We start from the raw sequence: 15,838 nt of genomic DNA, 5'->3' as shown, positions 1-15,838 counted from the left end.
GGTACATGGAATTTAACAAACAAGGTGAGATCTGATGTGAACTGTGACCTCTGTCTTAAGTATAAATTTGTACATGCTCTTCCTCGCTACTTTTCCCCAATAGATGAGTGATTTTCCTTTTCTTTCTCTCTTTTTTGTTTTTTATTATTGCTATTTTTTCTTTATTTTCACCTTAAGCTTTAACAGAGCCTGATTGCCATTCTGCTAAAATATGTATCTAGCATTTTCACTTTTAACAATATGAATTTAGAGTACCATTGCATCCATCATTTTTGGCATGGGCATAAAGAAGCCACCCACATTTTTTATTTAAGGAATTGAAAGTTCTGTGTTATCCCAGAAATTCAAATTATTTGTATGCTCTCTGTACTAATTCATGCAAAATATCAAAAGATTTCAGGCATTCTATTTTTTTTTTCCAGAGTATCAGAAATGTGCCAGGCTGAAGTTTATTATTAATATCATAAGTTATGTTTTCCTGCAGAAGATTATTGCTTATCATCTTAAAAGTGATTTTCTTTTAAGATGATTTTATTTCAGATTTAGAATTCTTATTTGTCATTCTCTGTAGTCAGAGAACCAGCACTTCCCTTTTTTCTGCAGGGGATTTTCCTTAGGCTCTTTGAAGCCCGTTGGAAAAAAAGGTTATCTGCTGTGCTTTAACATTTTCTTCTCTTCGATGTGGGTTTTGCTTTAAGTTTTCTTTGAAATGTAATCTGCTTTGCTTTACCTTTTCTTTGAAATAGTGGCCCTTCCCTGTGGCCAGGCAGATTTTACCAGTAATAAAACAATCTGAAGAGCAATAAATTCCCGAACACAAATGTGGCCTTCCCTGAGCCAGTTTCTGATTATCCCCAAAAATAAACAAAACAGAAATTCCTTTAAAGATATAAAAAAGAAGAATATTTTTCCTGTTTTCTTTCTTAACACTTGCTTATTGTGAAGAAGGCTAAAGAAAATTGGGAATTTTCTTCACATACTGTTTAGACAAATGGTCTCCAAACATTTTTGATCGTGAACTTCATTGGTAAAAGATTTTTTTACTACATTTGCCAGTAAAAGCATTTTATTTGTAAATTCCATGCAAATTCCACTATACACTGGACACCATATAAAACACCCTAAACACGGGCATTGAGAAAGACAAGGTGAGCATACACCAAGTTGAATATGTTCCTCCCTCCTGTCAAAAGATTGCTTTGGAGACCATAGCAATAAGACCCCTGAGAAGTATCACAAGGCGTCCATAGTATCCCATGTAGTGGTGCCTCAGTGTCTCCAGCTGGTGTACATGCATCAGTATCAGTACACATCAGTCTAGTGTGCAGTCCAGGGTGAGCCCCACACAGCAAAGATGTAGGAAGCACATCTGGGACTGGGACTGGCACCCACTGAGCAGACATGACCCTTGAGCACAACACTTTTTTTTTTTTTTTTTTCCTTTTTTCGTGTCCGGCAACGGATCACAACACTCAGTGTCGCGCCCGTACCGGACCGGGACCGGCAACGGGATCGCAACCCTCGGTGTTGCTCCCACACCTTGCTCAGCCAGTGAGCTGGAACCAGTCTGCATGTGGGATCCGAACCCTCGGCGGGAGCGCCACCACACTCCCATGCGTGAGCACAACGCTTTTCATGAGGCCCATAAGCAAGTGCCTTCACCATCTTCACCTCCTGGGACAAAAAGGAATGGCATGGCCTTTACTCAAACCAAAGATAGAAGACACCCTTCAATCAGTAACACCAGCAGCCATGGCCCTTTGACACCCTGGTGAATTCTGGCTCTCAGCCTGCATCAGGTGGGCCCTCCCTGGTGCAATTCTCTGAGGTGCAGTGTCATTGACTTCCATAAGTGTTTGTCCACATCTCCAGGGAGCTGCAGGATGAGAAGCTTCCGCTGTCCCTGTCGTAGCGAGATTGCCAGCTGAGAACATAACTGTGATGCAGGCAGAATGTGGTGAGAGCCCCGGGGTTATAGGAGAGAGAGAATGTTGAGGAGGAGTGGCTTTTGTGATGTGCTGTAAAGGATGAATAGGAGTTTGACAGGCACAGACGAGACCATGGAGGGCCAGCTGAAGGAAATGAAGAAAGCAGGCACAGCAGGGTTGTGCCTCGGGGAGCGGAAGACATGTAGCCAGAGAAGAAGGTCTTGCTACCCTGCTTGCTCCGAGCGCCTCCACTGGGCACCTGGCTTCCACCCTTGCCCCTTCGCTCTATTCTGAACCCAGACGCCAGAGTGGATCTGCTGCGTGGAAGTCGTGTTGTGACAGATCATACCTCTCCACTCAGAACCCCCCGATGACTCCCACCTCAGTAGAATACAAGCCAGACCCCCTCCAGTGGCTAAACATTTCTCTTATCCTCATTCCCAACCACTTTCTCCTTCGTCCTCCTCTACAGCCACCTTAAGGCTTGCTGGGCCTTCCGTGCCAGGGTTCTCCTGCCATGAAGTCGCTGCACCTGCAGTTCCCTTGGGTTCACTCCCTTCTTCCTGCACGTCTTCACGTACTCACTTGTCACCTTCCCTGGCTATCCTGCTTTCAACCTCTTCTTTTCCCAACTTTTCCTATCCCTTCTCGCTGCTTTGTTCCCAGCACTTACTATATATCGTACCCGTTTAACTTTGTTGTCTTTTCTCCCCATCTAGAATGTAAGCTCCACAGGGGTGGGAGTTTTGTGTGTTTTGTTCACCTTTGAATCCCTGATATCTAGAAGAGTGCTTGGGCAAATGAATGAATAAATGCACAATGAGTAAATGAATACAAAGCATTGTCTTCCACCTAAGGTGCAATGGGAAGCTCTCAAAAGCTAAAAGTTCAAATAAAATGTAAGTTTCATGAGCCATCAAGATAATTGCATGGACACCTTTTAGCACAATCAGGTGTGTTGTCATTTTCCTTCATGAGAGATCTTTTGTAAATTGCCTTATTCTTAGCTACACATTGGTTTGTATATCAAAGTCAAAACTCGGTTTCTCTCTCTGGTCAGTTCATTTTGTAGAAAGTTTCATGGGTGGCACATTCCTGACGTCACTGTCAACTCCTTGGGGTTTACAGTGGATGTGTTGAGGTCATCATAACTATGCTTTAGGAATGCTGTAATGGGAACGATGGAATTCATCATAAACCTCAATATTTCCTCACTGAAAATAGAAACTTCTTAATGAAAATATGCTGAAACTGCTCGGAGCCAGAGGAGGTGAATGTAGGTTAAAGAGATTCATTTATGATTTTTATGTGAATGGAAGAAATGCAAAACATCTAAAGCTTTGAGTTGACTGAAGCATTTCATTTCTTTTTTAACTTCTGGTTTCAGTTTTACTGTTTTGAGTGCAATTTTTAGTAGCTTTTCAAGAGCTCTAATGAGGCTTTGCTGTGGGCACTGCTTTCTTCAAACCACTTACATCCAACTAGCAAACCGGAATGAAGAGTATACTTGTCTTCCAAACCACAAGAAATAGACAAGTATAGGAAAGTCAACTTTTTAAATACTTGCTTTGGATCAATTTTTATTCTCAGAGGAGAAGATCACTATTTACAAAGTAAATTCTTTTGCATAGGACCTTTAGAAATCCAAGTTCATACATATATAATATATACACAGTCAGAAAAAACACATTCTTAAGGACTGTCAGATTAGCAGATGAGGGAAAATTGAGATGAGCATAAAATAGCTCTGGGGCAGATCACATGTCCCAGGAAACCCAGTGTTCTGCCCCCTTAGACAGCCAGGGTGTCTGAATGCCACTAAGGAGCCATGCTACTCAGTGTGACATGCTTAAAATCTTGAATCTGCTCCACACCTCACAGGTTGTATCTGAGCCTGAGGTGGTGTATCCTAGGTGCCCTCTACCATGGTCCAGGGCTTGTACATTTCATGGCCCAAGATTCTTTGCATCCGTTCCAGCCTCCATAAACCATGGCAGCCACCATTTAGAACAGCTCCTGTTCCTGATCTGAATATGCAAGTGCTCGTGGTCACCAAATTTGATTCAGATGGAGCTGATCAATTCTAAGGCAGGTACAGAATTACACATTTTGTTAGACTTTGGGGGCAGCCTAGTGAAAGATCTGTCATTTCTATGAGCAAAGATAGTTGAACAATCTTTGAATACCTTGCTGGGTTTTTGGGGTTTTTTTAATCCATATAATGAAATCAAAATTGTAAATTTGGGTTATCCCAGTGCTGTTGTCTGAGATTAACAGAAATGTTCCAGATTTGCCTGCACAACTGAACTGGAGCTTTTTGTCATGATACTTTTTTTCAAAAAAGGAGACTAAAATTAGTTTCCTGTTCTTCCTCTGATCACCTTTCAGTGCTATTTGCAGAGGTGGACTCCAGGAGAAAGTGAAAAGGAGAAGAAGGGTTGGCGAGGGAGGGACCTGCAGAGAAGCTGTCAGCCACCTCTCAGGAGTGGAATGCAGTTGTGTGTCCTTAGTCTTTCCCCACCACCTCCCCCCCAAACCACCACCACCTCTGCCACAATCTGCATGGGCCTGCAGGACAGTGGCAGATGCCCTCCTCTGAAAATGCAGCACTTCCAAGGACATACTCTCATCACAAAGCACCATCCAACGTGACCACTTCTCCTTGGTGTTTGGTGAATGCCAGACTGTTTACAGTGTTCTAAACTTTTTTAGAATATAAGCATTTAGTTCTTTTGGGGTTGGGAGTTATGGGTAATTTGGCAAAGTAAACACCATAACTGGTTTCTTACATAGCTCTACAGTTGGCAGCAAGACACAGCACATTGAAATTAAGCAACACTCACTCATCCAAGAAGACTCTGCTTTTTCTTTTTTGGATAAATGCTCTGCTTTGTTTCTTCCTGTTGCATATATTCTTTTTAATTATTGGCTGACTTTAATGATTCTTTGAAGTTAATTTTTAAATGTGAATGGTAGTGTTCAATTTAACTTTTGGAAGGATAAGAGCTGTGCTTGTGTATCCCTAAACTAGAGAATGCTTTCTTAAATAACTTGAGTGTTTTTGGTGATAATGAAATTGAAGAGACTGGGAAGGACCTAGGGCCCAGACTGCCATAAGGATCTAAGCTGGTAAAGTTCTTAGAAGTTTAAAGAGTTGCAATCTTTTGAAAGATTTGGAGTCAGTTTTACATCCAATGTATTTCTCCAAACCAGGCATCTTAACTGCATCTTACCTTTCTATTATAGTGTACAGTCTTTCCATTTCTTTTTCCTTTCCTGTTAGTTTTTACACATTGAGTCTATGAGTCTCTAAGCAGGACTGCTTAATGTCTCTTTTCTCAGTTTTCAGAGGCTAGATTCTCTAAAATGTTTTTCTATCTTTGCCTGAATTCGGTAGCCCTTAGAAAATGATCAAAGTGTTGTATATCCCTAGTTCTCAAATTACAATAATAAAGTTTTCAAGTGAAAATCCTAGGATTGCTTTAGGATCTCTTCCCACTGTTCCACTGTAAGAATACAAGTGGGAGTTGGGACATTTATCCAATAAAGTTCAATTGGGGGGGGAAAAAAACTACATGTCAAAATGAATCCCGCTTTTTCTTTAAAAGCAGAATTCATTTGACCAAGACAGATTTCAAAATGTTTTCTCTGATGCCCCAATGTGAAACTTTGAGGTTTTCAGGAAATTACATGGATCAAGCAACTCACCAAGACTTTGGTTTCCAGGTCTCCCAGAGCCCTGAAACTTCCCTCAAGGCTAATTGCTGTTTACTGCTATAGACCTTAGTCCTTTTTCTTCTGTAACATTTTCCATCTTAAGAAGGAGCGTCCCATTCAGCCAAGGAGCGTGTTGTCTGAGTGGCTGAATGGAATTACTACCAGTGGAAACTATGCTGCAAGAGGGGCTGATAAAGCAGCTGCAAAGCAAACCTCAGCTGTTTTTTCCATCCTCCCCAAACAGAGTTAATTAGCATAGGGAAAATGACTAAGGTGTTGACTCACCTCTTTCCAGTAGAAACTTACACTTTGTCCCTGTCTGCCTGCAAGCATGCGGGACTTGACTCAGGAATTTGCTGTCCAAACAGGATCTGTGGAAGCTGTGCTTTTTTTTCCCAGGGGGCTGGCCCTCAGTTCTTTATAAGCAAGAGCTGGCTCAAGAAAGAACCGACAGCCTCTTGGAAAGGAAGCTCACTTGGGACTTGACTGCATGGGTCTCTCTAGCGCTTTCACTGTAAGAAAACAAGATGCATTTTAGAAACTTTAACTACAGTTTTAGCTCCCTGATTGCCTGTGTAGCAAACAGTGATATCTTCAGCGAAAGTGAAACCAGGGTAAGGCTTCTAATGTGACTGATTTTTGAGTTTTCAAAGCATTATGCTAATTGGGACTATTAACTGAAATACTTGGGGGTATGTGGCTCTGTTGTGAGTTTTGAAACAAATCCAAAGTATTTTGAGCCTTGAAAATCAAAAGCTGTTGCCTGAGGAATTAACTGGAAGGAATTTTTAAAGATCTCAATATTTGAAATCATCCAGGACTCTGGAACAACTCACTAATAAGACAGAGTTTTTGCATTGTGTGTTTTCATTCTGTTTGTGTTGTAAGTCCACTTTCAGGAGAGAGGTCTCTTCTGACAGTGACTAGAACATTTTACTTTTACAGCTAGAGTTCAGAATAATTTGATTTCATCTTAGGAAATAAATTTTGCAGAGATATTTGTATGTTTGTAGTAATTACAAGGGCCTGACCTCAAGCTTCCAGATTTCTCTAGTTTGGGAAAATGCAGCCATAGCAAATAATAAAACTGAATAAATAATTTAAGTGTGGGATAAATGTACCTCCTGAGCAACAGCTCTCATTGATGGTAATTAACATAATTGGTAATTTTAATCACTATATTTTATTCTTAAATTGATTAAAACATAAGATTTTTCATCAGTAGCTACCCAACTATCTAATTGATCTTTAATAATATTGAATATGAATGAATCCTGTATGTTCTGTTTGGGGGGTAGTTTTGTGTTATATGCTTTATACCCAAAGCCATATTGGGATATGTGAAGGTTTCTTTTCTCTTTTTTTTTTTTTTTTTTACATCATATTTAACTCCATATTTGTGTACAATGCTTGTGGGCTGGGACTATAGTTTTTGAACTAGATTAGAGAGCACGCTCTATGTGTAAAAGTACTACAAAGTCTGTGTAGTTAGTATTTACCTTATGTAAGTAAAATGATTTTAAGTAGAGATGCCATCCAACAACTGTAGTAACTAAGTATTATTTATTAGAACAAATAAGATTATTTTATAAGAGAATGGCATAATAGTAACCTGGATTTAACAAATAATGTGAGTTCTCATTTGTTCTGGTCCTGACCCTGACTTATAGTCTAAAAATATTCATCAAAGTCATCTCTCCCAATTCTGAATCATAACTTCAAAACTACGCAGTTAGTCACAATGCCTATTGATGAGGTCATGCAAAATTCCAAATTTACAAAGACACCCTTGTGCCAGAAACTTCACCATGCTTGAAAGAAGTGGGGGAAAAAAGGACTAGGCAGCCAGATAAACCCGCTGTTAGGTATCCGCCCTGCATTCCTTCACACGGGCCTCTACAGCCACCCTCGGCCACCCTCGTGGGAAAGTTGCTGAACTTTTCATAAACTGAAGAAAGCCAGGAAATGCACAGAGAGCAAGGTTGTGAGTTGTTCCACTTTCCCTTAACAACCTACCTGATGGAGACAGACTGCCCTTTGCTACTCCCATAGTGCTGCCTGGAGCAGGCACACACTTTCTAGCAGTGAGTATTCCTGGAGACAGTCTTGCTTACTCAGAATCCTTGCTCCCCACTGCAGGAGCACTGCGCTTTCCCTGGATTTTCCAGGTCACTCTGATCTCTGCTTCCTCTTCTGCATTGGTGCCCTGCTTAGAGGAGAGGGCAGGTTGTTCACAGTCCAGGCTCTGGGCCACACTCTTCTTCTCAGTCACCCCCTTCTGCCTTTCACATAGATTCCTACAACCTGGCCTAAGTGTTTAGTTGGGAAAAACAACTCAGAAAACATGCGACTAAACGCCCGTGCAATCTTCTTTGAAGTGTCAACTGTCCACCAACTAACTCCCTCCAGCTCCCTCTCTGGTTGGAATCCCGAGGAATTACATGGCCTCCTGCTGCCCCACAGATACTCCCACCTCAGGACACGGCCCAGGGGGGCTCTCCCCAGAGCTTTTCTCAGGAGGCTCATGAGCCGTTTCCTGAATCTAAGTTTGTAATCCTCAGCTTGGGCTTTTCATTCTAACAGCTCATCTTTCATAATTTTCACTAGTCTTTATAGCACTAGAGCAAGGTGTGAACATATATCAAAGCCAGCATGGAGAAAAGGGTTCATTTGCAGTACATTAATTTTTAAACCACTATTATTTTAGAGAGTTAAAAAGTAACAGACTGAGGGGCCGGCCCGGTGGCGCACTGGATGAGTGCACCGCTTGGGAAGCACGCGGCGCTCCCGCCCGAGGGTTCGGATCCCACGTACAGACCGGTTCCGCTCACTGGCTGAGCGAGGCGCGGGAGCAACACCGAGGGTTGCAACAATCCCGTTGCTGAGGGTTGCAATCCGTTGCCGGACACGGAAAAAGACAAAAAAAAAAAGTAACAGACTGAGATAAAAACAATAGTGGGAATTTTTTAAAACTATTCCTTTAAGAAATGCAAGGCTTTTTATTATCTTTATTGTTTTTCAATTCAATAAAAGTGCTTCTTTTTTTTCCCCCCAAATTAGCCGCAGTGCTTTTAAGCCCTAAAGAAATATTTGACATACATAGCATCACCCTGAGCTGAGCAGCAGGATTAGAGTTGGCTAGACTGGGGAAGATCATAGGACAAGGGGACATCAGGCTGGGGAGTGGGGGGGTGGGGGGAGCGTATAACATGTTACCAAACTGAGCCTCCTTGGAAAATGCTCATTCTACTTTAAAAAGAATGTTCCTGTTACCATAAGCAGTGTTTAAGTATTGGTAATTAATTGTTCTGCTGTTTAAATGAATTTAGTAAATCATATCTTCTTACCATCTTATAAAATCACCTGTATAGAACTGAAAGGGCAGGGTCTCATCAGAGAGGAAAGGCTTTTCTCTAAGAAAGAAGTTAGGAGTTGTTGAAATGATTGATCATTCACTTCCTTAATAAGAAATGTAATCATGTCATCTAGTCAAGGGTCATATGCAGGTAAATTTTAATTCCTTTGATTTCTATTGTTATTTTCCAGGCCAAATTTGAATCCCTCTTTAGGACTTATGACAAGGATATCACCTTTCAGTATTTCAAGAGCTTCAAGCGGGTCAGGATAAACTTCAGCAACCCCTTATCTGCCGCAGATGCCAGACTCCAGCTGCATAAGAAGGAGTTTTTGGGAAAGGAGATGAAGTTATATTTCGCTCAGGTGAGTCAGATTTGTTGCTTTGCAGTCTTCTCCCGTCTCTCTCTGGCCCTCTTTCAAAGTGGCTTATATGTTGATTATGTTACACATTGAACACTTCAAGAATTGGTCCTGAGAAAGGCAAAATTCATACTCTGAATTTTCAGTTTTCTCCCCTATTTTAAAAAGACATCCAGGTGTATTTGAAAGCAACCTCAGAAATAGCTGCTCACCTTCTGGGGTTGATATGTCGGAAGAAAGAGTGCCTCACCTGTTCATTCAGGAAGCTTGTAGGGCACAGTGTTGTGCCAGGGGTTCTTCAAGTGCCCTAAGATTTGTGCAGCAGTTTTCATGAATTTGCTCAAGGGTTAGGACTAAGGACCAGTTGCAGACTGAACAGCCAGAGGCTCTAGCTTGCAGGGGTTCTCACAAGCACCCAGCAGCCTGCTCTCAGCAGGGATCTAGTAGTCTGCAGACGCACCTGCCGATCACTACAGGGCTGCCAAGCCTGGCTTGAAAGGAAGAAATGGGCTAACCAGACAGGTCACTGATGCCGAGAACCCTTCCTGCTAGCAGCGGTCCCAGCCCCAGGGTACCCGCAGCGGAGAGAGAATTTGTCATGGGCTTGCTTTTTCTCCTGCCCACCACCCTTCCCACCCTCCTCCTGGGACCCTAGGTGACAGCTCCCAAAGTCTCATCTGTTGTAACAGGGGCTGACAGATTGTCAGGGGAGGAGAGAGGAGTTTCTAGAAGGCTGCTTTCCAGGTAAAGTGAGTCCCCATTGGTCTCTGACCCCCTCCGTGCCCAGCTTGACCTCGATGACAGTGGCTTTATTTTTCCCATTTATAGTGAATCACTTCTGTTAATGTTCAAGCATAATTACTTGCAGTCCCTGTGCCTGTGAGTCCCACAGCCTTGGGAGGGGGCTCTTACTGTATTAGCACCATAACTAGAGTTCAGACATCCCTTCCCCGGTACAGACTGGTTTAGGATTCCTCCTTGAGTCATACCTGTTCTGCAGCCTGGACATCATCCACCTGTGTCTGTTGCTGCAGTTCCTCCTTTGTGACAAGTGACCCGTGTTCATTTCTCCTTAGACTTTGCACATAGGAAGCTCACACCTGGCTCCACCAAATCCAGACAAGCAGTTTCTGATCTCTCCTCCTGCCTCTCCCCCAGTTGGTTGGAAGCAAGTGGAAGATGCTACTCCAGTCATAAATTATGATCTTTTATATGCTATCTCCAAGCTGGGGCCAGGTAAGCAGCACCCTCAGGTAACAATGGGGGCAGGGAGTCATGGAGAGATTGTGCAAAAGGGCAGAGATGATGCGCACCTGCCTGGGAGCGAAAGTATCCCCACTGCTCTCCTGTGGTCCCATGCAAGTGTGTTTTGTGAACCATCTCTGTTGCATGCTCCTGCATCACGGTCACTAGTGCTGGGATCATGCGCACCTGCCTCTCGTTACTGCTTGTGGCAGAGAGACTGCAGCTGGTCGTGGGGAGCCCCTCCTGCAGGTATCACCCCTGAGCACAGCCCATGTGGATGGCTCGTGCCCCAGACTCAGGTCCTGTTGCTGTGGGTGTAGATGAGCAATTGGACTTTGGAAAGAAATTTCATTTTTATTCAAGGTATTTGCCCATTGATCTGATTCTCACCTGCTCTTTTAATGGACAAGGAAAAGGGAAACCTAGATCATAGTGAAGAAAGAGCCCCAGTCATGCATGCCCTGCCCTCGTGGCCCCTACTGAGCCAGCCAAAGTGAGACATGGTTCCTGCCCTCTGAAGGGACACAGGTGTGAGCGCTTGAATAGGTACCTCAGCTTCTTGTCCATAAAATGTGTCTTACCCCATGGAATTGTGAGTGGTAGGTAAGATTATGAAGTAGAAAGTACTTCAATCAGTGCCTGGCCCATAGTCAGTGCTCAGTACATGTGCTTTGAAAATCAGATGTTGGTGGTTCCTGCGCTGTCTGGGGAGCAAATCAAGTAAATGCTGAGACCATCAGCTCCTCGTTTCTCCTTGACCAGCAATCTGATATTCCTTTGGGTTGAGGGTTTTGTTTTCTTGGACCATCAGCAGTTTCTTATTGAAAAGATTATATTTCTGAAAACATTGCCCAAATGGAAATTCCCTCTATGGCACGAAGCAAGAATCACATTACTTACTGCTAATCGTGGCGTGAAGGTCAAGATCGAAAATGGCCAGTTTGAGGAAGCATGTGCTTCTCCGCAGCAGGTCCTGGCCAAGGTGCAAAGCTGGGGTTTATAGTCTTCTCATGGGTTAGAGATCTTCTCATCAGACAGGATCTCTACCTGGGGAGAGGTGTCAAACTGTTCCAGAGGCAAGAAGTGCTGTTGACGAAAAATCTTCACACTCCAGAATCTACCACTCCTTTACAGAAGGTTTATTGGAGGAGGCTTTTTTGAAAATAGGCATAATAAAATCAATTTGCCCTTGGTTTACTTAACAATGAGCTTGAATAATATTTCATATTTAGGTTGTACTTTTCAGCCAAAAGGATTGCAAAGATTTTGCAAAAATGGTCATAAACCCTGAGCTTTCTGGTTTTTTGGCTGATTGGTAGATAGACAAGAATATCTAAAGAGGCTCTTGGCCAGTATTTCCAGGGATCTACCTGACCTCCTGTACCTTAATTCTCTCTCTCAGAGAGCTGAGGCTCCTTCAGTTTTTTAAATGCAATTATAATAGCATTTTCATCTCACAGGTGGGAGAGAGAAAAGGCAGCTACCACCTTTGTGAGTTAAAGTGCCTTCCCCGTTGAGAGGGGTAGCTGCTCCTTCCACCTAGAAACCAGCTGTGGTGAGGTCACAGTGGTCAGTGAGGTGCTTCCATGTTCACCCAAACTGCAGAAAAATTCCATGCACAAAGCCCTGGAGGAAAACTCACCCCAGGCCACCTGGTTGGGGGAGTGGGCTCAGGCAGACCCTGCTGCCCCATTTCAAGCCCCCAGCATAGGTACAATTCCCAGCTTTTCACCAGGAACGATTCGGCCTCTACTCTTAAACGTCATTCTAGGTAACATTTACCAGGCATGTGTATTGTGAGCCAGGTACTGAGTGCTTTGTGTGCATGCAGTTTGCTGCATGAGGTCAATGCCTTTATTACTCCCATTATACCAGGAGGAGACTGAGGTGCACAGGGAGGCCAAATAATGCTCCATGAGAGGTCGGCCACTCTGCCGCACTGCCTCCCATCGCCCAAAGATACAGACTCCTCCTGTAACTGGACGGGTGCCCTAAACGGCTGCCCCGCTCCTTCCTTCAGCACTGCAGGCTTTTCAGTTTCAGAGAGTTCACCCTTCCTGTGCTGGGCCAGTGGCCTGAACTTGACTACACCTGGTAAAACCCAGGGTGACACACATCAGCAGAGCACCCCTGGTTCCAGGGGCTTAGCAGTGGTTATGAGAGAAAGGATGCCATGGTCAAAACGTTTTTGGAGTGCCTGGTTCAGTGCAGCCACAGCTGCTTCTGCGTGCAGGCCTCCTCGTGTCTCCCATCCCCTGGCGTGCACTGTGACCCTCAGTGGGAGCCTCACAAGGGAGGCAGGATGTCTGTTTCCAAACATGTTTATTCATCCAAGCTATTTTTCCTGAGCCTCTGTTTCTCACACCACACTTGGGGAAAGGCTGACGGAGGGGGAGTCCCCTGGGTAGTTTGGGTGCCTGGTGGACATGCTAAATATAACCAAAAAATATGCTTTCCTCCCATGCCTTTCCTATGCCTCTATTCAGGGCATTTGACTGAAAGCTGGGTCATATACAGTAGAAATATGTCTTTTTCTGAATGAGCCACCAAGAAAAGTAAATCCCAAATGCATCTGGCTGTGCCTCTGACCCCCATGTATGCACACAGGAGGCTGGCTGAGCAGATCCCTTCCTGCTTTTCCACTGATGCTTGCCTTTTGACTTTCAAGGACTTGTCCAAGTGACCCTGCAATTATTCTCTTTCCCTAGGGGAAAAGTATGAATTGCATGCAGCAACCGATACCACTCCCAGCGTGGTGGTCCACGTATGTGAGAGTGATCAAGAGAACGAGGAAGAGGAGGAGATGGAAAGAATGAAGAGACCCAAACCAAAAATTATCCAGACCAGAAGGCCAGAGTACACACCTGTCCACCTAAGCTGAACTGGCACGTGGACAAAGAAGTATTCCAGATCATTCTCATGGGGAGGAATCTTTTACTACGGAAGTGGCCAGTCATGATTTTGGAGGCGCCAGCTGTGATTGCTGTGGCAGAAATTCCAGTTCATGTTGCTCAGAAGAGAATCAAGGCTTTGTCTCCTTGATCTAATGCTGCACATCAGTCAGTGCTCACGGTACCCAGGAATGTCTTGGGCCAATCACTGAGTTTGTAGTGATCGCTCAAGGACATTTGGGAATGTCCTGAGAAAACCGATCACGATAGTGTTTTGTACTTGTTCTTTTCTGGTAGGTTCTGTGTGGGCCAAGGGCAGGTTGATCAGTGGGTTTGGGGAGAGCTTTCTGTCTCTAACCAGCCCATGGGGTAGACTCTACTGGCAGGAAGAGGCACCACGCAAAGCTGCCCAGTGTCTCATGCAGAAAGGTTGTGCAAACAACAGCAATGCAAGGTGGAAATTGTAGTGTTTCATTTCTTCCCTCATGTTCTAAAGTTTGTGCATGTATATTACTGATTTTCAAGACTAACCTTTGTTCGTATGTGAAGTTACATCATTGTTGTTTTGCGTCTCTTGGGAAGCTAGGAAGGCATTGGAGAAACTTCCACCTTTCCAGATCTTCAACTCTCTCTACATCAGCACTCACAGGTGCAGTTCTGCCTGGAGTACACCCACTCGGCATCCCATCCAGTGCAATATGTGACTTGTGCTTTTGCAAAAGAAGTTGATCTGAAATTCCTACATAGAATTTAGCTTATACAATTCAGAGAATAGCAGTTTCACTGCCAACTTTTAGTGGATGAGAAATTTTAGTTTAGGTGTTTGGGGGCCGGACATCGGTTTCCAGTATTTCTCTAACATGGTGGTTTATATACATGAGTTATAGCCAAAAACCTTTTTGAGAACTGATGGTTGACATAGTTGATTTTTTTACCCTGCTAAAATATCAAGATACACTTGTAAATAAAGCTGGTAGCATATATTCATACCTGTTGTACACCTGTTTGAAAAATAGGACAGTGGAAGAGATAGTGTAAGATGTATTAACCTACTTGTGAATTACATGTTGTAGAAAATGTTCACATGTTCAGCAGGACTTGAATTCAAAGCATGTAAAGTGGATAGTGGATCCGTGGTGATATGAGAGGGATGCAGTGCCTTTCCCCATTAATTCCTGGTGGAATTGTTACACTTGGTCAACATTTGTCATTTTTTTCCTAGTTGTGATGTGTATGTCTGGTAAATAGGTATTATATTTTGGCCTTACAATACCATTACAAAGTTTATCATTTTGAAATACCTAATGCCAAGAAACAATGCATGCTTTGGAAATTTGGAAGATGGCTTTCATTAAGGAGCAAATATGTTTGCATTAAATTCTTTGATTGTTCGTACCAAGAAATTGATTGAATGTTCTCAAAACCCTGTTTACAGTACTTGGTAGGAGGGAGCCGGTAAGGGAGAGACCATTGCATAGCTGTTCAAGTGTTTCTAGTTAAGTGCTTTTAAACTGGAGAGGCTAACCTCAAAATATTTTTTTTAACTGCATTCTATAATAAATCAGCACAATATGCTCTTTATGGAAAAGTGATTTGTTTGTCATTTTATTTGTAGGATAAACCTGTGAACTCTTTGAATCCTGCAGTGTCAGGAAGAGACATTCTTTTGTCAGTCTGAGCTTAGAAACTCCTAATTCTGTGCTGTGGTTCATGGAGGGTCCACCACACTAACAATACATCACTTAGAAAAGGGGAAAATGGATAAAACTGCAATCAGCAGATGCCTGAGTATATCCTTTGAGCAGGTTGATGAGACTGTGATGAAACCCTATTCACCAGCACCTCCACTAAACAAGTTTTTTTGATTGTTATTGAGGAGTTTTCTGTTAGCATCTCCCGTGGACATCTTTTCTAAGTAATTAAGGCCAGTTATGTTCAGAAGATCTGTCTGTAAGCCTTATGTTTGACTCTCTGGCAGGCTTTTCTCTGGAACTCGTTATTTCAAATGGTGGTGAGCTTCCTGGGCCAGCCCACAAAGGCCTAAATAACCTACTATTTATTGGCTGAAGTCTAGCAGATTACATTAATCTTGATCAAGATTAACATTAAGCATTTCTCCATGAAAATTCACATGCTACTTTTTTCCCCTTTTATAAGAAGCTCCAGCCTGACGTTTCCCCGAGAGCATGTGCATATTCTAAAGCCATATGTGTTCAAGGTTTAAATGCGCTGGAAAATCCACACCTCAATCAAGTTGATCGAATTTGACTACGGAGAAGATTCACTAATTGATCACTCAAGGAGAGAAATATCCCCAAATAGAAATATGCGGTGGGGCTT

At 43.2% G+C, this 15,838-nt stretch overlaps 1 protein-coding gene across 1 annotated transcript; it reads left to right on the top strand.

Annotated features, from left to right (window-relative positions):
- The first annotated feature begins 5,915 nt into the window (after positions 1–5,915).
- RCAN1 (regulator of calcineurin 1) lies at positions 5,916–15,090 on the top strand. Its single transcript, XM_008568320.1, has 4 exons — positions 5,916–6,259; positions 9,192–9,365; positions 10,439–10,598; positions 13,316–15,090. The coding sequence occupies exons 1-4, from the start codon at positions 6,173–6,175 to the stop codon at positions 13,486–13,488; spliced, it is 594 nt and encodes a 197-aa protein (XP_008566542.1). The 5' UTR covers positions 5,916–6,172; the 3' UTR covers positions 13,489–15,090.
- The last annotated feature ends 748 nt before the right edge of the window (positions 15,091–15,838 follow it).

This window comes from Galeopterus variegatus, unplaced genomic scaffold (assembly GCF_000696425.1).
Source record: "Galeopterus variegatus unplaced genomic scaffold, G_variegatus-3.0.2 Scaffold398, whole genome shotgun sequence".
Classification (NCBI taxonomy): Eukaryota; Metazoa; Chordata; class Mammalia; order Dermoptera; family Cynocephalidae; genus Galeopterus; species Galeopterus variegatus.
The sequence above is the reverse complement of the archived record's forward strand: the minus strand, read 5'-3'. Positions and strand labels throughout refer to the sequence as shown.